Source organism: Hippoglossus hippoglossus, chromosome 2, assembly GCF_009819705.1.
Source record: "Hippoglossus hippoglossus isolate fHipHip1 chromosome 2, fHipHip1.pri, whole genome shotgun sequence".
Classification (NCBI taxonomy): Eukaryota; Metazoa; Chordata; class Actinopteri; order Pleuronectiformes; family Pleuronectidae; genus Hippoglossus; species Hippoglossus hippoglossus.
This window is the reverse complement of record NC_047152.1, coordinates 3,869,502-3,895,593: the sequence shown is the minus strand read 5'-3', so window position 1 is coordinate 3,895,593 and position 26,092 is coordinate 3,869,502. Positions and strand designations below refer to the sequence as shown.

The window sequence follows — 26,092 nt, the reverse complement described above, 5'->3', positions numbered from 1 at the left end:
CTGCGAGAGTGATGTATGAGCTAATCTCCTATTTGTGAAAGGAAACAGCACAGAGGGTGGAGGGCCAGGGGGGGTCAAGCGGCAAAAATGCAGCTAATGTGGAGTAAGTGTGACATTTCTACGCCTGCCGTGAACCGTGCGTGGCCTCTGCTGGGGCCGGAGACAGCAAATGAAGGCGAGACTCAAATTGCATCGATGCAGGCAGAGAAAATCTAAAGAACAACATGTAAACTTGACGTGGTGGAGCGCTCTTGTTTTTCTTTTTTTTTACCCTCTTCTCACATTTGTTCCAGCAGACACCTTCTTGAGTTACAGCTTGGCAAAACACGGCGAAGGGAAGCCATTTTTCGACTGCTGTCCTGTCAGGCTGGAAGGAAGCGGCAGCGAGAAAGCGCGCACATTACATCGTCGAGGCTGGCAGCTGCGGCGACCGAACAATGAGCCTGTGCCTGCGCTGCCGGCCAAGTCGGTGTTGAGATAGTGAGTGAATTATGGAGGGAGGAAAAGCGCCTGCCTGGATCTGCCAAATCAAATGTCTCATTGCGGGTGAATGGCCTATCTGGACGTGCCCGTGATGAACTGTGCAAACAGGGACAGTGAATCAATGTGGCAACTTTTCTCTCCCCTTTCAGTTTTTTAACAAAGACAAGATTACGGCTGTACTGTACTCAGCCATTAACATGACGGACATGTAGGAAATTCATGTTTCTCTAACACTCCCTGTACCTAACATTTACAGAGAGAGTCGGCTTTAACAGTTTTAAACATACTAACATAGACATAAGCAGGTACAGTATATGGACATTTATAAGGCTTTATCATATCAAGCCTCTGAGACTTCTAGATCTGGTGAAAAAACATTTAATTCCATAGTCTATATAATAGCTGGAATCAGTAATTGTTGTAAAATATGATTACACGCAATGTGCTTTATACTTTAATTGAATTACCCAACTGTTAATAAATCTGTTTAAAAGAGAAAAATTATAAAACTATAACTTATAGTTATTGACAAATACACAAAATAAAACTTTCTTAGCTCTGCTCTTGGCTACATATCATTTTTAATTGCTAACATATTGCTAATAAGTGCTTTGGGGTCAGTGTTTGTCTTAGTATGTGGAGCACTTGAGGTAAAACTAATATTCCGACAGATAATTGGTCACTGGTATGACTTGAATGCAAAATTAAGAACATGGCATCCTACAGCAATCCTTCTTTAATATTTTACTTATGTAGGATATATAGTAGATGTAAAACAAAGTTAAAAAGTAAAAAATGATGAGCGATGAGTCTACAGAGGATGTTCCTGTCAAAACAGCTCATGATCTCATTTCCTGTTTCGGCCCGCTGGGAGGAAAGGCCCAGTTTAGCCAAGCCTTAGGCAACAAAACTGACTGTATTTGGCACTTTCGGTTCCCCCGACACATAACAAATGTTTAGACAAATGCCTAAAAGTTCCAGATCTCGTTTACAGGACATGATGGAGGACACCTCAGTGTGTAAACAAAGCAGCAAATGTCGAAGGGGGAGCAGGGGTCGGTGATTTATGGCGCTGTTGTTGATTTCACCACATCTTAATACTCTCCAGAGGGTAAGATAGAGTTTTATTGTCAAAGGTCCTGAGATAGAAATAATCTGCTGTTTTAGTGTCAGATTCATATTTTCGACAGGTCACCGTGCCCGAGTCGTTTCGTCTGCAGCCACCGTCGGGACTTTATGGGATTTCGTGTTAAATTGAAAATAGCCCTTGTAACTTTCTTAGGGTGTGAGGCGACTCATTCGGAGGTCGTAACTGCTAATTAGCGATGTTTATAAGGGACGGGGTTCAATTTACTTTTCCCTTACGAAAGAAGACAAAGCTGTTTGGTTCTCTTGTGTTAGGTAATCTCGCAATCTCGAACATTTATCATCTCAAAGGAATCTCAAGACGTCAGGTTTACGGACATTGTAAAGCCCCTGTGTACGAACTTAAGACGTGGGTTTGCGGTTGCCGTGGGAGGAGAAGAATCTCAAGGCTGTGTGCTCGGCCTCCAGGAGGACCTGCCGAGCCTGAGGCGGTCGGGTGTCGAGCGGCGATATGGAAACCAAAACTTAAAACTTTGGAGATTGACTCGTTGCCGGGGAACAATAGAGGAAGCTGTCAGAGGGACCACCCTGTCCCAGTGCATCCTGGGCTTTGACAAGACGGAGAAATACGAGCCACGGTTTGGTTTTAAATTCCCTCCTCCCCGATCCAACGCAAGGTGCTAGGGGATGATTGATGAGAGCGTTTTCCTGCAGGGTTATGAGACCGGAGAATGGCTGGCACTGCTCTGCTTCAGGGTTGAGATACGAGAGTAAACATTATCGTTTCAGACACACCTTTCCCCCCACTGTAATTATTATTGCTTCCATTCAGAGCTCAAGGAAATTAATAAAACTTAATTATTATGTATCCGTGAGTAATGTCCTGAGAAATATCTGTTTTATATGAGTGTTTAACAGTTTAGTGTTTTACAAAGCCCACAAGCCTCTGCAGAAACACGGCAGAAATGTAACTCAACCCTCAATAAGATGCCTGACTTCACACAAGCCCCGAATTCTGTATTTTTATGGCAGGATACGAAACCAGTGCCAAGCTAATTAATACACTGGTACAACAAGCCCGATGGCGGCAACCCCTAAATCATTTTTATTCGTGGACCGCAAATTGTCGAGCATACTGTGTCTCAGCTGCAGTGTCATAACAGCAAAACAAACAACAGCCACCTTCCTCCACCCTAAACTCTGAACCGCACTCTCGTCCCTTCCAGAGCAAAGCAGCCCCTTTTGATGCCAGCCCCAAAACCTCAATTACACTGTATTTTTCCAAGATTAAATTATGCAGTCAATTTAGTTTTACTCCAAAAAAGTCTCCCATCCTGACGTCGTGTTGACCTGGTGAGCCGTAAAATGCCTGGCGCTTAGTGAGATACCCTTGTAACACTGCAGGATAAAGACATCCAGGAGATAATGTTTTTTGATGGGGTGGCAGCAGGGGGGGGGGGATGTACAACGGGCCTGTGCGCTTTGCCATAAAAGATTAGAGCGATGAAATCAGACTTTTCCAGCGGCCTGATATCTCTGGACAAATGTTTTTTGGGGGGCTCGAAATCCTGCTGGCAGTGACAGGAGGTGGGGAGGTGGGGAGGTGGGGGGGAGGTGGGGAGTATGACTAAAGGGTGGAAAAACTGTTTAAAGGGTCGATCCAGTTTCAGGAGCCTCTCATGGTTTTGGTGAAGTGGGAGAAAGAGGAAGTATCCATGTCAGTGAGGAGACAAGTGAGGTTGCGTACCCAAAGAGCTGAGTGTTTTATTTGCCCTGGTTTGTTTGGTGCAGTCACCTGGATACAAATGCAAAATCCGGATCTGGCACACACTTTATTCTCAGGCCACGTGCATCACCTATAATCCGGTTTTTAAGGCGTCCAACAATCCAGGACGGGTTCTTGTAGAGTTTAAACATGCCAGGGAGGAGGTACGGTATCTGTGGTTTGGACAAAGAGCAAACACCAGAGAAAATAAATGCCATGCCGGGATCTCTCTAATTTAATGTAAGTATAGCATGAGCTCATTCCAAAGGCACACTCTTTTCTTTCTTTTTTTTTTTTTCAAACAAAGAAAATTATGAGCTCACATTTCGAGCAGCCATATATTATAGCCAGTTTTATGCTCAACCCAAAATAACATTAAAACAAAAATCTGATCTGCGCTATTCTTTTGCCTTGCGAGGTCTTGGAGCCGTTTCAGAGGGACCGCACTGCATCCAAATTTTAATATTATGTTTTAAATTGTTAGCCTCTCTCGTGCTGGGAAGGGTAGAATTAAAGGCATTTTAAGGATCAAACCAAATGTCCCACTTAAGCCCCGGTTACTCAAGTGGAGCTGCTCAGTGGCCAACAGCATGAAACTGTCCCTGGTGGGTATGCACAACAAGTGCTGCAGAATGATGCAGACAATTTATATATTTGCGATTATAATTCTTCCACGAGTGAAAAACAATACCCATAGTTTTGCATGCAAATAATTTCATCACTTAAATATAATGAAAATGCGAATTTAGCATTTAGTGGATAAAGTTATTACCTCAGTTTAGGAGGTTATGTTTTCATCTTTGTTTGCAGGATTATGCAAAAACTACAGAACCATTTCCTTTAAAATTTCGTGGAGGGGTGGGACATGGCCCAAGGAAGAGCCCATTAAATGTTGGTCTGTGTGACTGGTACACAGACTAAAGAGTGAAAGACAAGATGTGCATTCCATGTCACTAGCAGGTATGCGCACAATTGCAGCAGAAACTTTGAGGTTTGTCCGCCGGCATGGACGGTAAAAACAAAATGGATGCAATAGCGCTGCACAAAGCAATACAACACAGCAATGGAGCAAAACACCTCTTATGTTATTATGAGAAGTGTAATAAACGTTTTTTGGTTCATTATAAAAGTGTGGCTGGACAGATTTGAATATTGCAGGCTGCCACAATCGAGAAAATGAATGGTGAACACTGCTTTGACATGGTGAGATGGGGAAAAAGGAAATGAACAGAAAAAAGGATCAAATGTTGATACAATGACGCATGTATCGTGTTTTGTATCATTTAGCAAAGGTTGTCATGTTGATATAAAAGATGTTTGGGTTCGCTTTTATAAATCCGTAAACATTATGAGGAAAAAAAACATGCTTTTCCTCAGAACTTCGTCAGAAAGGAGACAGAAGTGTATGTAAAGATCCATGCGACTCGGCCAACAGATGTTTTTGCTTTTTTTGCTTTTTTCTATCTTGTAAAAACCTCTCAAGACACCGGCACCCTGCCAGAGCTAATTGCACTAAAAGAAAAGAAAATCACCATCAATCCTCATCATCACTGGAAGCCGGTGGACGGAGCTAAAGCTCATAACCCTCAGTGCTAAAATGCCTCTCTGGAATCCGTCCAGATGTGGGCCATCTGTTGTGTTCAGTCACCGAGGTGAGACTAGTCGTGTCTGTCCAGACGGTGACATCACCCAGAATAGAGACGGGCTAAACTCCAATATCGGGTCCTTTCATTAATAACCTGGCTGATCCAATCCTTTCAGGCAGCCCCTTGACGTGTATTAAGGAATCCCACCGGTGCACTTCATCAACATTGTAAGTGCTTTTCGGCCACGGGGAGCCTAATGCAGCCGAGAGACCTGGGAACACAGGGGCTGCAATGTACCACATTCTCCCCCAACATGCTCTTGTTTTCCTCCACCTCTTTGCGAGCTTTCGAACTTTATGGACTGGCATGGCACAAAGCCACGGTTAAAAAGAAAAACTACAACAGGGTGATCTATTTACTGGCTTCAGTGCAAACACAGCAAGATGGATTTTTGTCCCTTTGCCATGCTGAACTTATCTATGGCATCAAATTTTTACAGTTAATAGCTTAAGGCAGTGTTATCAAAGTGAAATTTGATTATTTACAAGAGCAGATAAAATGGTCTCTGGGAGGGCTTCTCTCTTTGCAACAGTTGTCTTATGTCTGGCAACTGAAGACACACCATCAATGTCTGTGGTCCGCTACTGACTGAACATTGACAGACTATACAGGTCTGTGACTTACTCCATTCATGACTATTTCCATATAAAAACTGATGGGAAATTAGCGATCATTTACAGAAGCAAACAACTCAAAGAGTCATCAGTCAGTCTAGATGTCTGCACTACACTCAGAAAACAAAACAGGAGGAGGTCAATGTCAACTTCTTTAAAGAACGTTTAACAGTGGTTTTGGTCGTTACTGGAATGACACAAGATAGAAACTGATAATTACAGCACCTCCAACAATCCATGAATACAGCATCAGTATCCAATGACAACCTCACTTTTTTCTGTTTAATAACTCCAGAAATCTGTATGTGGCTCACGTTCATCTCATCGGCTTCACACTCGGCATGTTTATCGTTAAGAACCCAAGAGAGTGTGGACGGCATTTTCCACGGCTCAATTACAGCCGGTCACTTTTTACAGTTTCAGAAAGAAAACTGCAACCGGCATCACCGCAGGCCCGAGCAGACAGCCCATTCCAAACAGGCAGGTTCAGAACGGTCACAGATTGTCAAGCATCTACTCTACAAGTAAACAACCCCCCCCCCCGCAGGACAATTATTCTGTGCCATGACTAAATAACACACTTGAACAAAGGATGACACGACGCCAATAGAAACGTGTCTTGAGAGGATAAAGACGTTGTAACAACAAATACAGATGTGGAGGATGACATGCGAGCATCCATGAGAAATCGAAAAGCAATGACGTGGCGGTTAAGTGGTATGTGTCTGCTTCTCCTCACTTCAAATCACGCTCGGTGACAATTTGAGGCCCGCTGCCAAGAAGTCATTGGGATGATGAAAGCCCGAAACAGGAAGCGAGCAGACAATAGAGAGGGCCTGTGTCCAGGATCACAGACCTCCCGCCCATCAGGGGTCTCATCCCGGGAGGGGAAGTCAGACACAGACGCTCGCACACTTGCTTCATCACGTCTCATTCAGGCGTCACACCCTACGTCCCCCCCCCCCCGAATGACTATCATTTACATTCCTCCCGAAGCAGGGAGAGGTGAGCAGCGAGTGGGAGGATCCGGGGAGAGCGGTTGTGATGGAAAGGGTGAGAGAAGGGGGGAGATGGGAAGACAAGGACAGGGACGGAGAGAGACGAAGAGGAGGAAGGGGGGGGAACAACGCTTTTAATAAACCGTGAAAAGGAAGTGGTTATAATATGGTTTGCATTTAAAAATCGCTGGATATCCTTCTTTCCTTTTGTTCACTTTGCTGTGCGTGCAACGTAAATTATGTCAATTGGCAGGTTACACCCAGAAGCAACATTTATGCCATGTAAGTTGGAAGGCACTGGGAAAATAATTCAGTTAATTAGGGACGAGGAATTGTGGTGGGGCGAGATCAGAAAATGTGCATCCAGACATTACGAGACCTCTCTGGCCTGCGTCGCCTTTGTGTGTCGTACAGTCCGTTTACATTTCCCCCCAGGAAATTGTAAGGGATCACCTGTCATTTCTGCTGATCATAATAATCCCACTCACATGTGAGCCATTACGTCTGAGAAACGACGTGTCATCTGAGGTCGCGCTCCTCTGCAGGGCTGAGCGCAGCCCCGGGAGCGTTATGAGAGGGTTCAGATAAAATGACGAACGAGGCCATCTGGTCGAGCGCCGTCAGGGGTGTGTCATCGCCAGAGAGAGAGAGAGAGACGCCGCAGAGGCACAGACAGAACGTACAGACGGATGGTGGAAGGTACAGACGGATCAGGACGAGCAACAGAAATATACAGCTTCTTAGTAGAGTCTGCTGTGCATTCCCCTACATACTGATCACACTGACATGAACACTTAGCTACAGTTATTTGGATTAGACGGAGGCACAGATGTGATTTTACATCACTTTAGATGGAAATGGCCATTGGCATCGGTTTCAGCAAGATGTCCGTTCACGTTTGATCATGTTTTTATCACGTATGAGCATATTTATGACCACATCACGGCAGCCACCATCTATTTACCGCAAAGAGTGTTGATTGTTTGACAAATTCCTATTTCAATGTCAAATCAAATTAGAATATCGATCTTTCAAGAAGTCTGAATCTTTTGAGTTGAGTTTCAAACGGTGCGGTTTGGACATGGGGGAACGCAGGACTGAAGAAGCTGTCGGGACATGACACGAAAGTAAATCAACTGCTCAGAGGGTTAAGAGCGTCTGAGCCAATTCATAACACGAGAACGAGAACTTATGAATTTTAAATCTAAACTCCTTGTCCCCTTCCAACTTGTCTCATCTACACTCTCTTCTAACCCAGACTGATCCCCGTGTATGACAGCCTCTGGACACGTCTCCTTTAATCAGGCCGCTGCTGACATAGCAACACAATGACACCATCAGCGATGTGGATTTTGCGGAGGCTTTTTTTGGACTTCTTCCATTAATGAAGTTGTGAAAGGATGACCAGATTAGGAAACCCATATCCTGTGTTTAAAGACGCTGGACAGTGTTTGGAGATAAGTCAGGGAATGAGTAAATGGGACAGATATCCAAGTAGGAGTTGCATACATAACACTGACGAGAGAATTTCCTCTGTAGCTGTGGGGGTGATACTCAACAGAAGTTTGTTTGCTCCGGCTGCTCTGAAAGCAGCGTTGGTGGTTAAACCAAAAACTGTCGTTCACTTCCGTGTAAATTCAAAGGGGACAACCTTTAAATGAAATGCTATATGGTAGGTGGTCACACTGTAATCTGCCCAGGTTGAACCAGCACTTAGACGTATGCTCCCTTTTAAACACAGCCTCAGCGCTGAGGTCTTTGAAGCTCAGTTATCTCGAACTGCATAAATACAACCTTTGAGTCGGCGCAGGCTGAGCGGCTGATTAGGACGGAGGTGAGGCCCGGGATGTGGTTGTTGCCCCTGGGAAGGCAAACATTAAGAGATTAGCCAGGTAGAGGTTGCTCCGTTGGTAAAGGGGGCGGCTCTGCGGAACGGTGTAGACGCTGGAATTCGTGAGAAAGACGTGAAAACGCAGCTTTTGTGGCTCCGAAGGAAAAGATTAACGAGGCAGCTCCGCAAACACACAGGTGGGAAAAGTGGCAGGGAGCATTTTTAGACTATTTGAGAAAGCTCAGCTCCCTGAAATCTGATTAGAGAGCAGCTCTTGTGCTGCTTCCACAGACTCGAGATCAACGCTAATCCATCAGGAACCCATCAAAGAGTCTCTGGAGGAAGATCCACCCCGCTCACCTGACAGCTGTACAAATTAGTGTGTGTGTGTGTGAGTTACAACTTCTATTGTGTATTGCCATTGTTGCGAAGGGGCGCGAAGCCAAATGGAATCAACACCATGTGCGCGTGTGAGTTTAAAAGCAAGAATCTGGCTCTAAAGCTGAAGTTGCCTGAGTGCCAGGGGTAGTTGAAGAACAGGCGGGGAAAAAACGTTCAAATAATGATTTGATAAAAGAAAATACGTCCAGATATTTGTGCTTAGGGAGAGAATAAACACAGATATCGGCCCTTTGGGGGATTTTTGCCTTCACTTTCCAGTTGCTGTGTCCCAACACCATGTTCTGCAAATGAGTCACGACTGAAAACTGAAAATTCCGGGATCCCCATTACAAACATTGTAACAATCCAGTCTTACGTAACGTTTAAAACAACATGACTAATTTGACTGAAACGAACACACACACACGGAACATAACGAGGAAGTAATGAACATTATGAGGAGCTGCTTGGGAATCATTGCTGTAGGATACCTCAAATGTCAAAGGGGGCTTTCACAAATCAAACAATGTAGACATATCGCTTGGTTCAGATTTACAGGTGGGAAAACGCCCTGAGAAACAACGGAAGGACAAGGACAAGTCTCCAAAGTGACAAGTTTCTGCTCCTTTCTATCTGCGTGCCTCCTGGAAATTACATTTGCATAGCAATAAACACTTTTCTGCAAACAAAATGACTGTGGTTAAGGTTGCTGGTTTAAATGTTAATAAACAGGCCTCGTCTCAAGTCACTGCAGATTTCGGTGTATTAAAACAGACCAGGGTCTTTTCCTGACCCCAGCCTGGATTAATGTGTTCAGCATGAGCGGGTTTTTTTTCCTGCAATGTACCAGATCCATTAATCAACATTTCCTCATTATGTTAATAGAAAACGTAAGCTGGCGACCATTACGTTTCCCCGACAACGGTGTTGCTGTTGTAAATTTGTCGTATAGAAAGATGATTTATCTCAGAGTGGCGTATTCGTGTTTGTATAAAGATTTGGATCTTTTCGCCGCATGTGACGACCTCTGTGTTTGCAGCCTATGATACATGATGTAAAGCCAGTCGCTGCCAGGTCCTCAGCGTACTGCACATGTAATGGCTGGCGGTTTAACGTGAGGCCTGCGGGGGTTTGAAATCTACCACATTTGTGCAAACAGTGATCGCAACATCCTCCGTAAGTGTTTGTGATTTAGATCAAAGTCCACAGTAATGCAGGGGTAATGATTATCAGCTGTACCAATCGGGGGCAGCCGACGCACGCCTGCTGCGCTGTCTGCTCACACACTCTCTCACACACACACTCTCACACACACACACACACACACACACACACACACACACACACGAATACCTCAGAACACCTCTCTTGATTTCTAACTCCAACTGTGATCCCTTCCGAGGCAATAGCTGTTGCGAGTCTGTTAATTACAGCCTGTCCGCCCTCGTCCAGCCCTTCAATCTGAATGTACGTGATTGATTCCTGCCCGTGATCTTACATCCTGCATTGGTAGGGTGACGTGTTGCGTTCGTTATGAAGTTCAGTTGAGGGAACTATGTGTTCCCAACGCTGGAGAAAGAACTCTTCGCAAGAACTGAGAGAAACGAGTCGAGGAGAATAGAAGAGTCGGCGCAGACGTTCAGATTTGTTTGTCAACAGAAAACGGGACCAGACAAGATTTTTTTCTATCATTATAAAAACCTAAATATGAAAGACAAGGAGATAAAAGTGCTCTTGAGGTTCCTTGGGGTTGCATGAACCTGTGAAATCATGGTTATGTAACAGCAAGAGTGAGTTATAGAGACAGGGACAGACGCACAGGCTCAACAGAAACAAGCACATGTTTGTGTTTTTCTTGAGCCAAATATAATGAATGGTCGTTGACTGATCCGTAAAATGTCCCCAGAAATATATATATGCAAGTTTTTAGGGGAAAAGTTGATCCTTAATGAATTCTGAGTTTAAATTAAAGGATAAATAGTGAGTGAGGAGAAAAGTGACCCAATTAAATCCTGCTTTTCCTTTAAGAGAGTAGCAGACATACCTTTAGAGCAACAAAACTCCCGGAGGAGGTGAAAGGTCAAGGTCATATTACCTTTACAGAGACACACACACACACACACACACACACATATGCATGCTCGGACACAACTTGGGCCTGGAATAAAGGTGGAGCTAGAATAAAGGAAAAGTTGCGTAAATATAGATGAAAACATGAAAACAACACAATTAGGGGAAAACGATAAAACCCAGGTCCACCTTGAACAGGCGATTACAGCCGGACTCGACAACCTGTCATCACAACAACAACGAACAAAAGGTCTCCAGCCAGAGAACGGCCGTAAAAAAGCTGATTTTGGCCATAAAAGGCCAGCAAATGTCCACACAAGAGTTTTTTACCCTGGCAATCAAAATCACGTTCCATTTTAACAGCGAAGCCCTGCTGAGGCCCAGACTGAGATCAGAAACAAGAGACAGAAAAAAAAGAAGAGGTGGTAGACAAAGACAGGGAACGGCTGTGAAGGAGGGAGGGAGAGACAAGAGAGTACGGGGGGGGGGGGAAAGGGCATAAAAGAAAAACAAACAGAAAGAGGAATATGAAGGCAAAGTCATGGATTTAGAGAGAGAGATAGAATTCCAGCGAGAAGCGGAGAGAGAGAGAGAGAGAGACAGACATGTGGATTTGATTACAAGCCGATGATGTCATGCGTGTATGTCAGGTAATCAGCCCCCGGGCTGTGTACGTATCGCACAGGCATGTGCGTGTCAGGCTGAGTGTTCGGGGCGAGACCAGGCCTCGTCTGTGACGGCTGCAGAGAGGCGGCCTGTCTGATGTGCGGCGGGGAATCGCACCGACACACTCAGAGGAGAAAGTGTGAGTCTTTGTCTCTGGCTGTCTGGTTGTGCACACGACAGATTCTTAACTCACACATATTGCTATAGGGCAAAAAAAAGAAAGAAAACACAGGTAGGAAAAACTTCCTGCGCTCCGCCATATCTCGAGTCCATCTGGTTTGGACATTCATGGTTTTACAGATTCACGCCTCATATCAGGGACCACGTGCACACACATACATGCACCTACACACTCTTAACATGTGTCTTTACCTAATGTGCTCATACGACAGCTGTACGTTTGTTATAGCTGGAGACTGTGCGAGTAACAAAACTCAGGGATATCCCATATCAAGTGTTTGAAGTGTAAGTGAGGATTAAGACCAGATACAGTCCTTGTATTGGTGTTAACACGTTGCTACAGGTACCGGTGAAGAGATGAAACACAATCCAGAAGAGTCCAGTTTCAGTAATAAGTCAGGTTTCCATCCAACTGGAGCTCGAAATTAAGGGGCCAATGGGTGGATTCTTACCGGCCCAACCTATCCCAGAATTCCTTGCGCCTCAGAGTGAGGTCTCATGCTAAAGTATTGGGCCTTAATCAACCTTCATGGTCTACGCGGCCCTCGAAGGATGCAGTCTTCAAGGGCTGGCTAGAACACGTCCTCCAAAGGATGCAGCTCCTGAATTGAGACACAGCCCAAGTCGCAGAAAAGACAACAACCAATAAAATGATGTAACAACTAAACTTTGTACAACACATGATTGAAATAGGCCATTTATATTTATTTTTAGGATTTCTAGGATCGTTACAGTCTCCTCATTGAGATCTGAAGCTTCTTGTGCATCTTGATCCATTCACTAAACCTGTCTCCATTGCTATTTGTTGATACAAACAGTTCCACGTGTGTAGGATAAAGCATTTTTTGCTACATTTCTAGCGAATTTTAGGAGTTTTTATTGGTTTAAACTGAAATTAGCATAAAACAAGTAGATTTAAAAACAGACCACGTATTGGCCTCATTTGAGACTTTTTCTTGAGGACTATGTGGTTGATTGTAAAAACGATTATTCAGTCATTCATTATGTAGTACAGCCTGTATGTATTCATTGGCGTCTTAAGTGCATTTTTGTGGCAAAAAAATCATTCAGATTCTACTTTTTTTGAACAACCACGTGTCTCGAAAGTTTTCTTGCCCTTTGCCTTTAATGGACGGCAACAGTTTGCATTGCAGTCTGAGAAACGTGGGGAGGAATAGAGGGCTGTGACACACAGCTCAGGTCCCGAGTCAAAATGGAAAACTTTTGCAATTACAAGGTTGGCATCTTAACCACAAGGCCACAAGGATGCCCTGAGGCTGCTTTTCCTTTTGACACAGTTCGAACGGAGCGCAGCCTCAGAGCGCGGGTCACGCACAGTTGGAGCAGGACTAGTTTCTCTAATCACATCCTTAAATTCATCAATGCAGCTCATGTTTTGTAATTTGTAAACCTGGAATTTCCAGCTCTGAAGAAATGCCGGAAGGCCGAGCCTCTGGATTTTAACGACTGCCCCGCTGAACCGCACACGATGCGCGTCCAAACCAAATCCCAAACCTCCTCATTTTTCTGTTTATTGTCAGCACTGCAGTCATCCTGCGGGGGGGTTACGTAACACATCTTCATCTCCCAACTATTTGTCATACGGCGGAGGCTTGTCACAGCAAACATGTTTGTGTGGCCTGCTCTTGTGTGTGATCCCTGACATCTGGTTCAAGCTTACAGTACTCCGGGTCCCGAATTTGTCCACATCCAGAAATAGAATCTAATTTGGTTCCAAGAACAAACAAGTTTGCTGCAGGGAAAAAGGGGAGAGAAAGGAAACACTACGATACATCACATTTTAGGGCTGAACTCTGAGACTCTGCATATTTTTAAATACTGTGTTTTTAAATTGCCTGCAATCAATCCTGCTTTACCCTAACCCTAACCCTAGTGTCCATTTCAGTCGGCCAATTCTCCATGCATAGCCTTGTGGCTAAGACTCACAGTGCTTCTTTAAAGGAGTTTTTGAGGGAAAAGTCTCAGAAATCGAGCTGTCGTACTTTCAAGTGGACGCAGGATTTGGTTTGTGAGACAGAATCGCGACTCGGGCGCAGCAGGAAGCCCGACCATGGCACTCTGGTTGTGCTCCCATTCCTTCAGCCTATAATCACTAAATAGTGAGGTCGCCATTTGGTCATGCAGCCCGAATGTTTAATGACATTTTCTATACCCTATATAGTGCACTCATTGTTTCTCAGAATGCATCGTGAAAAGTTCTGTACAACTGATGGTCACTACCCGAGCAATATATCCCATCATGCATTGCACTCGCAGCGGAGACAGGACAGAGCAGCAGGAACAGCTCGCAAAAATGTAAATACGAGCAGGGCAGCTCATCAAAGCACAAACTGCGTCAAACAAGTTTATTTCTACATTTAAACAGTCATTCAACCTGTTTTTTACCTAAAAGAATGAATTCTAAGTGTAAAATAAACATTTACTGTGGGAGAAGTGTTTGAAAAGAGTTTTTATCTTTTGCCGATGACCTCACTATATAGTCCGCTCCATAGAAGTCCCTAAAGTAGGGGTTAGTGAATGAGTGGGTGAGTTTGGACACAGCTTTGTTTCTCTCCCTTTGAGATTGTTCCTTTGTATCTTGAAAACTTTGCCTACAAAATGGAATCCGAAGCAAATCAGCCACAGTGTCGATTGTCGCATTACGTGCCCCAAACACGAAGAATTACACTTATTGGTTGATTATGACGCCATCACTTGGGCGTAGGGTCTGATTGGTTACTTGTATCACTCCATAGCCTCCAACCAAGGACACAGCAGCACACAGAGCACAGGAAGCTCCAAATAGTGGGTTTATGGTTATGACAGAATCTGAAATCCAACCCAAATCATTACAAAACAAAGAAGTAATTCAAATAAATCATAAAGCATTATTATTATTGTTAAATCACACCTCGCAAAAATGGAGGGCGCTACCCGACCTCCAGTGACACAAACCGTACTTCGGTTTAAGACATGCAGTATTCTCCAAAATAAATCACATTTGTTGTGTTTGCTCCGGCTTCATGTTGAGCTCCTGACCAAAAACAAATGCTATGTTTGGCTTCTAGCGGCGCAGAGAGCGCATCCAAACTTCCCCATACAGCGATATATTCATCGTCCTCCAGCACCCGTCGCCACCGACTGGTTGAGGAACTGTGATTAATTGTTATCATTACTGCTTTTTTTTCCAACGTAGTCAGCACAACACATGTTTTCGGTTTACTTCTTTTCAGGAATTTGGGAGTTGTGTCTGGCTCCCGCTGGAACTGTGCTCCGTCTGACGTTAGACCAGCAGACGTCATGTCACAGTGTGCACGCTGGCGTCCGTCAGCGGTTTCAGAAGACAGCGAATTAATCTTTGCTTGGACGTCGCCGTTCGTAGAAAGACGGGGGATTTCTGTTTCACATTTTTCGGGGTTAAGACGAGTTTGTTGGGGAAGAGGGTTTCTAGACGCTTGCGTATTTCAAGGTGACCCAATCTGAACACATCAGCCTCATTATTCCAACTCTAATTACAGCTTTTAAAGCCAGAAATTAACGACGGAACAAAAGGACACGACCACAGACTTGTAATTGTGCGGCAGTGTTCAAAAGGGGCCATGAGGTCAGATTGGATGCCGCCCACTGATGGACCACTTGTTTAATCCACATTGACCTTATATGTACGACATGTTTTTACGTGGTGCAGCTTTACATTAATCCAGCAAATCTCCGCTCCCCTCTGCTCTGGGGGCAAAGCTCGTAATGTTTTAGCAACGGTGACCTCAGCCATTGGGAAGCCATGACATATTTTATTTAGCGGGCAGGAGGCAGGAAGAGTCTCGCTGTTATCCCGTTACACTGCTGGGATCATTTATTACTGCAATGCACGGCCTGGAGCACATGGTTACAGAAAACACAGATTTGAAAGAAACTCATCAAGAACTCATCTGCAGTTTAATTTTAAATCTTATTGTTGAATCCGGATTTTTGACTTTATCTAAGAACAATACAAACACACCTAATGACGATTGGGGGGACACACATGATGCTGAGACTATAAATGTGAAATGTGTGAGTTGGATAAGAGCGATCTGATAATGAAAGTAAAGACTGAGGCATTGTGCGCTGAACAATGCGCCACTGATAAAGAGAAATGCGCGCTGGCTTAAGCTGCGATTACAATCCAATGTTGTGTTTGTGGAGCCATTAGCTCGAAGCCACAGGTAGGATGTTTGATTACCCAACACCCGCCTCAGATATTCTCCCAACGTTCCCCTGACTGAAGAAAGCAAAGTACTTTAAATCAAGTGGTTTACTCAAGTGCAGTTTTGTGGAGTTTCTGCTGTTTAATGGAGGTTTTAGTTGTAAAAAATTAAGAATGAGAATCAAGGAGAAAGTAATAATTACATGAAATTGGCCATTGAGTACTTACTTTATATACTTATATCATGATATTTGCTCAGAATACATTTCATTTAATATATTTAATATCTTTAAACGCAGTGCTTGAGCATGGAGAATGTTAACAGGTAACAAAAATCCACCTACCATTACCCATAATGCTGTTTCTTTCCCCTAAATGTGTAATTATTCCTCTAATAAAATAATAATTTATCATGCACTATAATACCTTTAAATTGGCCAGTCTGCTTCTTTGAGTACTTGATGTATTAGGCTGTTATATTTCATTTTATAATTTGAACCATAAAGCTGTTTCTTTCCCCAAAATGTCAAACTACTACTCCAATTATTATTATTTATTAAATTGGCCAGTCTGCATTTTGAGTACTTTGACTTACCGACTTATATTATAATGATATAAATGGTGGAAATATTTGAAGGACACATGTTGAGAGAATAAAAGCACTTGTCAGAGGGACACATTGACGTCTGAGTCCAAAAAAGTTTTCTGCCTCTGGGTTTCCCTGAACCATTTTGTTAGCAGCGCTGGCGTCGCTCCCTTGAAACTACACGCGGACGAGAAGTGAGAGCCTATTGTCATTCTGTGATTTCAATCAGCAACAAACCCATTTCAGTGAAAATCGAAATGTCAGGGGATCTGTTAGGTGTGGGCCGTGAATATACATTTCCCATTTTTAAAAAGATAGATGTCTTGTCTTCTTCTTCAGCGGTGGACTCAATTACAAATCCCCATCCGAGAATTAAACTTTGCGAGCTGACTTTTCTTTTTTCTTCTTCCTGCCTCCCTGGCTGAACAAGTGACTTAAGTTGACAAGAGCCAGAAGGAAACAGTGTAACTCGAACTCCTCGTCTCTCCTCACCCACTTCCCTGCCTCCGGAGCAAGTGACAGACCGGCCAGATATTTCACACGTTACAGACGTCAACGAGAAACCTTTCCCTCATCTCTGCCACATCCTCTAGTTAAACAGTTACTTCAGGGGGACGCGCTCGCACATGAACACACTGCGAGCTTACACACATACGAGCAAGCACACCCCCTTCTTGCGAGCCTCTGCAATGCAAAACTCCTTATAAGGACATGTTGATGATGTAATGGTCCATAGGCAGGGAGCACATCCCTTATTGTTTGGTCTGACTGTAGGAATGCCCACATTACAGCTACTAAGAGAGCGGGACTCGCACACAGAGGAAGAGTTGAGGGTCGGGTGTTGTGCGGCAGCATACGGAGCTTATGGCAGTGAAACTGGGGAAGCCTTTGGCGCAGGTAGGCACAAGGAACATTCACACAAACCTCAGCAGCTGTGGGAGGAAAAGTTTTTAAACTTTTAAAAGAATTCCCGATTGGCTCGGAAACCTAGAGATGTTCAGGGGGAGCATCATTTCACGCTGGTGCTCTTGTGTACTTTGTGTCAAAGGGTTTTTTAATGTACTAAGTATCAATTAAAAAACAACACTTTAATAACTCTAAAATAATGTTTTCCCAAAAGTAAACATTAAATAATGTAACTAAAGGGATTTCAATTCTTAAAATACATGTCAATTTCAGCAGGACCTTTAATTAATTTGATTTTAATTTCCTTTAGTTAAATTTCATATACTTGATTCATTATTCAGAAACGGAGGAAGTAACTGTTCTAACATGCTGGCTGAGAAGTGACTCAAGAAATGACTTTAAATGACTCTAAACAGGGATGAGGTTTAAATCTGTATCCTAGAGGAAAGTTAACTTCGTCCCATTGGGAACTGGTCAAAATGACATAACGTGAAGATAGAGACGACTTGGTCCTCATGCAAGGATGATTGTATGATGTACAATGAAATGTGTATTTCACATTTCATTGTGTTTTAGCATTTAGTATTTGACTTTTTAATTTATTAGAAACATCTGACGACTCATAATGATTTGATGAATCCGGATCTTTTCTCTCCTGTGAGACTGTGGTTGAAGGAACCAACTTAGAAATCCTTGTTTGAACAGAAGATATAGAAAACCTGACTCACTCTTACATAATTGTTACAGCTCGCATGGAGGTTAATTACACTAACTGCGGTTATAGAATTGAAATGAAGAGTCACCTCTGGAAATGAACTTATTACGAAAGCGCACTTGTCTTTTAATAACAGAAAATTGTCTGTGGCATTAAAATACTGAATGGGGGGGTGTAAGGTAGCAGCTTATTAAAATACTATTTGAGGACGGTTAAATCTGGCCTCTTGGTAACACACCACTACATTAACTGTAATGCCACCACCAGGAAGTTAATAAATATCACTGCTCCGTATTTTACACATGCAGATTGCACTCTGGGGGCACATCACTCAGCCTGTGTGGACTTTAAATACACCGCATTAATCAGTGTCCTCCCTCCAAACTCTGTCACACAGGAGGGCATTCAGCCCACCGTGCACCAGTCTCCTGTTAAAACTGACGTGGACCTGTGTGCGCGCACAGGACACATCACTCTCTCACATATATAACCTCATCACTTGCGGTCAGGAAATGGCACAGCAGCCCTGACATATGGAACATGTAACGCAGCATCGCGCGGCGGGTGAGCCAGAGTTTCCAGCTTCAAGTAAAGCGAGGGATGCCCACTGTAAAGTAATGTTTGCTCGTCAGGTTCACTTTTGTCTGCGTGCACGTGAGAGAGAGTCAACGAGGATATTTGCAACAAAGCCAGAAACAATAGTGTAAAGTTCAGCTGTCCGCTCTAGCACCCGGATCCACCGAATCACTCGGCGTGACCCGTTTTTCCGCGGAACATTAACGACCAGCAATGGTGGTCGTGCGTCAGCTTTCATGGGAAACTGGGTGTTAAAAAATTGGTGCCTCTTGCAAAAGGCTGGACAGGCTGCAGAGTGGGTGGTCAGATGCCATTAAACCGTTACGTCACCGGCTTTACAGTGTATGTCTCCCAAAAAATAATGTTCTTTCAATGTGTGCGGACCTCCGCATGAAAGGCCGAGATAAAACATGACGGGGACGGAAATGTGGACGAATGCTGGATAGATCAGCTGGATTATTTACGCGCTCCCTGAATGCATGTGGCAGCTGCTCCGACTGACGTGCATTAGATGCAAGGGCTGGTCAGTTGAGCTATTATTACTCATTACGTTTTTTTTCACTCCGTCCATTATCCCCCACAGCTCGCAAGTCCGCCTCAGATGTGGCTACGCTGGCCCCGTGTTTTGAGCGTTACGAGCGGTTGCCTCTGACAGGACTTGCCTTTATTAATGTAAAGAGGCCTCATGTACATACAGTGCGATACACAAAGTTTCCAGTCCCACCAGCGAGCAAAGCACATTTCTGTTTCGAATTCGGCGGATGACATCACCAGAAAAACAGCGGGGTCTGAGATAAGGGATTGAATAAACAGTGATTACAGGCGACAGGCTGGTCCCAGAGGGAGATGTCTGCTTGTTTCATAAGAGTCTTACTCACCGTTTCGAAATATCCCCTCACGGAAAGTTCAATTTTTCCACACATGCACGTTCCTAGATAACTCATCCCGTCCTTTACACACTTATCCAGAGTCTTGATGATTAAAACATGTTATCAGCATTTCTTCACAGCCAAGGGTAACTTTAAATCCACAAAAGCCAGACAGAGAAAAGTCTGAGCAGCTGGAATATTCACAGACCTTCAAGTGGAGCAAGTTCTTGGTGGAATTGGGGTTTGATTGAAAACTGTAATGACTAAAATGATGGGGTGGCAGCGATGTTAACACAAAATGTAAGAGGTGGATAAAAAAGGGACTCAGATCTTTTAGAAATAGAGTTACAAGTCAAAGTGGAGCTTTCATAAACTTACTTGAGTAAAAGTACACGAATTACAAGCATCGAATACGCAAAGTACCAAAAGTAGAAGTACTTGGTGAAGTAAGGTGAAGGCAAGACTTTAACTTTTATACTCTGCTAAAAAGAAAAATCCGTATATACGTATTCATTATTTTTTGAATGCATTTTGTATTACTTATCTGTAAAGTGCAAACATTTGACTTATCCGATACACCCTGGCTGAATGACACATCTTTCTGAGGAATGGATTTTCCGTTTTAGCAGGGAGCAGCTTTAAAAAAATTCAAGTCTGTATAATTACAGTTTATTTGCTTCTTGAAACATGGCCATAAAAACACCCCAACATGTCCTAATCCACCCCAACCACACTAATAATGAACTCTCGATTATTACGCACATCCTTATAATATTTTATTGAGTGTTTTGTATGGTCCAGTGTTCATGTACAACACATGGATCCAGTTACATGTGTCCCCCCCCAGCCCACTCCCACCCTTTAGCAGCTACTGAAGAAAGAAATGACACACACTCCACTGCTCAGAAGTGACCCGCCCTACCACAACTTACATCATGGGCCCAAAACCCCAGCGGGCACGTGGATGGAGCGATCCCTGAGAGTGTGCGTTTCTCTTTGTGTGTGTGTGTGTACACTTCAGTATAAACTCTGTGGGAGTGTAATTGCCTTTGGAAGCAGGGGGAATTCCTTTTAATGTATACGAAAAAAAAAAATGGGGAGGGTGGTGGTTTTTTTTGGTAGTGGGGAGGAGGGTTGGTAGTAGAGGAACCCCTTAATTAAAGGATTGTTCCATGCCAGTGGGCCATCTGTGTGGAAATGCCTGGCAGCTGCACACACAGCAGTCATAACATCCCTTCCCCTGGGGCTGTGGAGACTCTGGCCCCGGTACTGTACAATATGCATAGGACCAGACGCCCTGACCCCGGCGACACACTGTACTCAGAGCGCTGCAACTGCGACTAATGGCACATGTGTAATGTACCTCGGCATCATTTGTTTCCCCCCGTGTGGGTTTTCGTGTACACGCGCAATTATTCACGGAAATATAAATCAAACACGCAAAAACTGTCACGTTGATTTTTACCAGACTGCTATTGGGTTTTGTAATTCTAATATATCAGTTATGTCGCTTATTGGGCAATGTTGTGACCGTTTCCTCTCTTTGACACGTATTTATTCAGCAGTTTATGAATGTACTAACTTCTTGAATACATAGTTAATGATGGGAATATGTTTGATAAAAAAAGAATGCTGCAGATTTATCAAAATCCAACCTGGTCACTCATATTAACAACCCGTCACACTTCATCTTTTCTCCAAGTCTCTCAGTGGACTGAACAGGTCCTTTGGTGCACCCTTGATGGAAACTTTTAGAAATTCCCTGATTCAAGGCTGAATATTCAACAGCTGCAACTCAGCAACCCATGTGAGAATTAGTTGGCAACAAAAAAAAAAAGAACCCCAGGTATATTAGACTGCCAACCTTAAGAGAGTTCAAGTAGTTCTGGTATTTTATGATGTGTTAAATTTTCCATGACATAAAACCTTAAGTCCTCCTCAGAAAGGCAGGGAGAATAACAGTGTTTATGATGTGCCATTGCTTGGAGTTGACCCAATGGGGAAGCACCTTTCATAGAAGTCAAAAAAAAAACCCCTGACAATTTTAGTTTCACAATGATTTAACTTACTTGAAGGTGTTACTGAGAAATTGCAACTGCAGCGGGAAATAATACGTCATCACTGAAAATCTTCACGTTTGCCCTGTTTTTTGTTTTTTGTTACAGGTTGAAGCTGTTAATTGACCAGGAGAAGGCCTACCAAGAACGGAAGGACGAGGAGAGCGACAAAAAGTTCACGAGTCTGAAGGACGAGCTGACAAAACTCAAGTCGTTTGCGTTGATGGTTGTGGATGAACAGCAGCGTCTCACCGAGCAGCTGAGTCAACAAACGGCTAAAGTCCAAGATTTAAGTGCCAGCGCCTCACAGGCCCAGGAGGAGCTGAGCTCAGCTAATGCCCGTCTGCAGGAAGAGGAGCAAAAGGTATTTCGCTTGGAGTCTGAGCTGCGTGACCAAGCTTGTCGATACCACCTGGAGCAAGAGACCATGACCGCCAAATTGACCAGCGAGGATGCCCAAAGCAGGCAGCTGCGCCAGAAAATGTCGACTCTCAGCAGGCAGCTTGATGAGCTGGAGGAGACCAACAAGACCCTGCGCCGAGCCGAGGAGGAACTGCAGGAGCTCAGGGATAAAATTAGCCGTGGCGACTGTGGAAACTCCAGCCTTATGTCTGAGCTCGAAGAACTACGTAAGAGGGTCCTTGAAATGGAGGGAAAGGATGAAGAGCTGATCAGGATGGAGGACCACTGCCGGGACCTCAACAAGAAACTGGAGAAAGAGGCCAATCAAAGCCGAAGTCTGAAGGCTGAGGTCGATAAACTGAACCACAGAATTATGGACTTGGAGAAATTAGAGGACGCGTTCAGCAAAAGCAAACAAGAGTGCGGCTCGCTCAAAAGTAACCTGGAGAAGGAGAGGACAGTGTCAAAGGTGCTGACCAGTGAGCTGGAAGTCCTGAAAGTCAGGGTCAAGGAGCTGGAGGCAGCTGAAACCCAACTGGGAAAAGTTGAGCTGACACTGAAGGAAGATCTCACCAAGTTAAAGACTCTGACAGTCATGCTGGTGGATGAGAGGAAAGCTATGGCGGAGAAGATAAAGCAAATGGAGAACAAGGTCCAGAACAGCACCGGCAAACTTCAGGCTGAGCAGGACAAGGTTACGTCAGTCACGGAGAAGCTCATTGAGGAGAGTAAGAAAGCACTGAGGTCAAAGGCTGAGCTGGAGGAGAAAATGTGCAGCGCGACAAAGGAAAGGGACGACTTGAAGGCAAAGTTGAGGCTGGAGGAGGAAAAAAGCTTGGATTTGGATTCAAAGATCAACATGATGAAGAAACGGATGCAATCCATGGAGACCAAAGAAAGGGAATACCTGAGGAACAAAGCTAAAGAGGAGCACATCAAAACACCTATTGCTAACCGCTTCCACCAGGAGGACAACAAAGTTCAGGATTTGACGCAGGAGGTGGAACGCCTCAGACGCAAATTGAAGGACATGAAGGTGGTCGAGGGCGATTCATTAAAAACAGAGGAGTGTGAATCACTGGAGAAAAGACTCAACAACGAGGAAGAGAAGGCAAAGGCCTTGATGGAGGAGCTGGAAATATCCAGAAAAGAACTTTCCCAGTATCAACTGGCTGAAAAGAAAGAGTGCAACCAAGAGCATGTTCTTTACAGGCGCTTGAAGGAGGAGGAGGCAAAGTCCAGTCACCTGAGCAGAGAGGTGTCAGCCTTGAAAGAGAAGATACACGAATACATGGGGACAGAGGAGTCGATTTGCCGCATGAAAACTGACCACTCGTCACTGCAAAGAAAGCTGACCCAGCAGGAGGTCAGAAACAAAGAACTGGCCAGAGAAATGGAGACGCTCACTCGAGAGCTTGAAAGGTACAGGCGATTCAGCAAAAGTCTCCGCCCCGGCATGAACGGAAGACGCTTTTCAGACCTCCACGTTGCCACCAAGGAAGTTCAGACAGAGCCCCTCGACCTCATGTCTCCCAACGGCAAGACGGTGGCCCCACTGGAGCGCGCTGTGGTGAACGGCAAACTGTATGACGAGAGCGAGCCGGAAGATAATGAAAACTACAGTAACGAGCTTCAGCTATCCAAATGCAGCCCCTCACTCATCAACAACGTGAATAACCTGAACAACAACATGAGAAGAGCACGAGTCCCATTCCTGAAAAGCAAAGACGCCCCGCATCAGGTGAATGGCAGAGTGCCGCCGCGGCAGAACGGCAATCACGTCCAGCCCGGAGATGTCGTGCTGACCCACAGTCCCGGGCAGCCTCTGCACATTAAAGTGACTCCTGACCACGGACACAACACAGCAACGCTAGAGATCACCAGCCCAACCACAGAAAGCACCCAGTCATTCACCAGCACTGCCGTCATACCCACAAGTGGAGGTCCACCCAAGCAGAGAATCACCATCATCCAGAACGCTTCCTTATCCCCTACTGCAAAATCCATCTCCCCATCAACAAAATCTAAAGGTTCCCCATTGTCCGATGAGCTGTGTTCACCAGATAGGGCCCTCTCGCCTTTCACCATGGCCACGTACTCCAGAGCAATGACCCCAGACTCTTGTGGCTCCGTCACACCGGACAGAGCCTTGTCACCGATACAGATCGTGTCCGTCACGACCGGCACCCCTGACCGCTCCCTCTCCACGGAGCCGGTGGAGGTCGTCGGAGGGCACGCCGTGTTCCGCGTGACCCCGGAAAGGCAGAGCAGCTGGCAGGTCCAGAGGTCCAACAGCTCGGGGCCCAACGTCATCACCACGGAAGACAACAAAATCCACATTCACCTCGGCAGCCCCTTCATCCAGAGCATCAGCACCCCGACACAAACGCTGAGTCCGTGCCACACGCCCGGACTCCAAGAGCAAAGGACTCAGGTGCTCGCCAACTGCAGCGCTCCTGCTGCCAAAGGCCACAGCAAAATCACAAGTAGCATCATGATTAAGCCCACGTCCACCCCAATCCAAAGGCCATCACAAATTACAGTAAGTAATGTCTACGACTGACCTGATAACCCCCCCCCCCCCAAACCCTCCATCCCATCCTTTGTTTGAACCACGCCCGTGAAATCCAGTTCCAGTTAAGACCCTTTAAACCCCCAACTCTACACCCTGATACATTTACATGTCTGTTTTACTTGATTTATGAGCTTAGACTAAGGTTTGAATGTTTTCATTTTTTCAATTGTTTGCCTGCATGAGAGAACAATATCATTTGAACACACTCTGACACAACACCAGGGTTTTAACTTATGTGCACTTACTGTATTGTACTCAATGGCAAATGTGCCATATAGTCCGACTATTCACACTGATGTATCATACCAGTTTTTATACTTCACATAACACATAGTGCATTATGAATCATTTGTTTGGACTTTCCTGAGAATTAAAGTGTGCAAAAACCATGTGTTTATGTTTTAGTTTGACATCCATGCTTGCCAATTTCATTTATTCACTAAATCCAGCATGTTTTGATTGTGTAAAATAAAAAAATAAATAATCGGAGGACAATGCAATTAGATTGAAAGAGGTTGTTTGACTTGATTTCTTTTGGTGCATGCACAGTAACTTTTTTTTTTTGTAACACTCGAGATTTAAATCCAGTGTATTTATGTGTCATTAAAAGATTGCAATTCACGTGCTCAGATTCTAACATGAAACCTGTCAACACTCCTGTTAGATCTAATTAAATAATACCAAAGAGTAAAAAAAAACCTTGTGCTCGTACTTTACCAGATGACAAGACCCCCCCCCTAAAAAAAGAGATCCTGGGATTCTCACATGTGTTTGCTTGCTTGAGTTACAATCATAGGCTGATGTCATCGTTTTCTTCTTGCACAGAAACCCAGTGACCGAGAATGAAAACCAGCGAGATGTGAACTCGAAGCTCTATTTAATGATACAGTGGAGCCTCTGCTCAAAACCTTTAAACCTGAGGGTGGTGCTATTGCATTTAAAGCGGTTTAAGATTTGATAGAATTACAATCGCTCTTTTCCAGTGAACTCACACATGAATTTTATGCATTATGTTCATAACTGAATGCAGTTAGTGCGTAAAAGGTGTTCACTGCTTAAGAAATTGATAAAAAAACACAAATTTAGACGAATAGATCTCTGGTTCTCAATGACAGTTGTTTGTATTCATGACTATGCTTTCTCACATTCACTCAACAAAAGGTACTACTCCAAAAATCACATCGTTCTTATGAAATCCAGAGGAAAAAAAAAGGTCCATATTGCACAATTGCTCCCCCAGGAAACACACAATGAACTTGATCCAGTGTTTGGATCGCAGAAACATTTATGGATTTGTTGATAACTTAACCTCAGTGGCCGTTCAGCAGAAAGTCTCACTTAGCCTGTGAGCCATAGAGGGCTGTAACCCGAAGCGACTGTTTTCTTTTTCTTTCTCCCCATGAATCACGTCCTTTGAAATTAATCACCAGTCGAACTTACGAATGTTCCCCCGCATGTAAACATCCTTCAACGTGTGGTTTGAAGCACGCACAGTGGAAA

General features: G+C 44.3%; 2 protein-coding genes across 3 annotated transcripts in view; one reads left to right on the top strand and one right to left on the bottom strand.

Moving 5' to 3' along the window:
* LOC117775494 (epithelial cell-transforming sequence 2 oncogene-like) overlaps positions 1-26,092 on the bottom strand; it is a 74,697-nt gene that overhangs the window by 35,935 nt on the left and 12,670 nt on the right. Inside the window, exon 22 of the mRNA XM_034608699.1 lies at positions 2,752-2,755. The gene's annotated coding sequence lies outside the window, so the exon portion shown is untranslated. The remainder of the gene's footprint in view (positions 1-2,751; positions 2,756-26,092) is intronic.
* filip1l (filamin A interacting protein 1-like) overlaps positions 1-26,092 on the top strand; it is a 61,808-nt gene that overhangs the window by 31,456 nt on the left and 4,260 nt on the right. The window contains exons 1-2 of one of the 2 annotated variants that reach the window (XM_034608685.1): positions 17,179-17,389; positions 21,724-24,559. In XM_034608685.1, the coding sequence (XP_034464576.1) occupies positions 21,839-24,559 (2,721 nt within the window). In that variant the 5' untranslated portion in view covers positions 17,179-17,389; positions 21,724-21,838. Of the gene's footprint in view, positions 1-17,178; positions 17,390-21,723; positions 24,560-26,092 lie in introns of those variants that run through there. The other variant, XM_034608677.1, reaches the window with a different exon arrangement.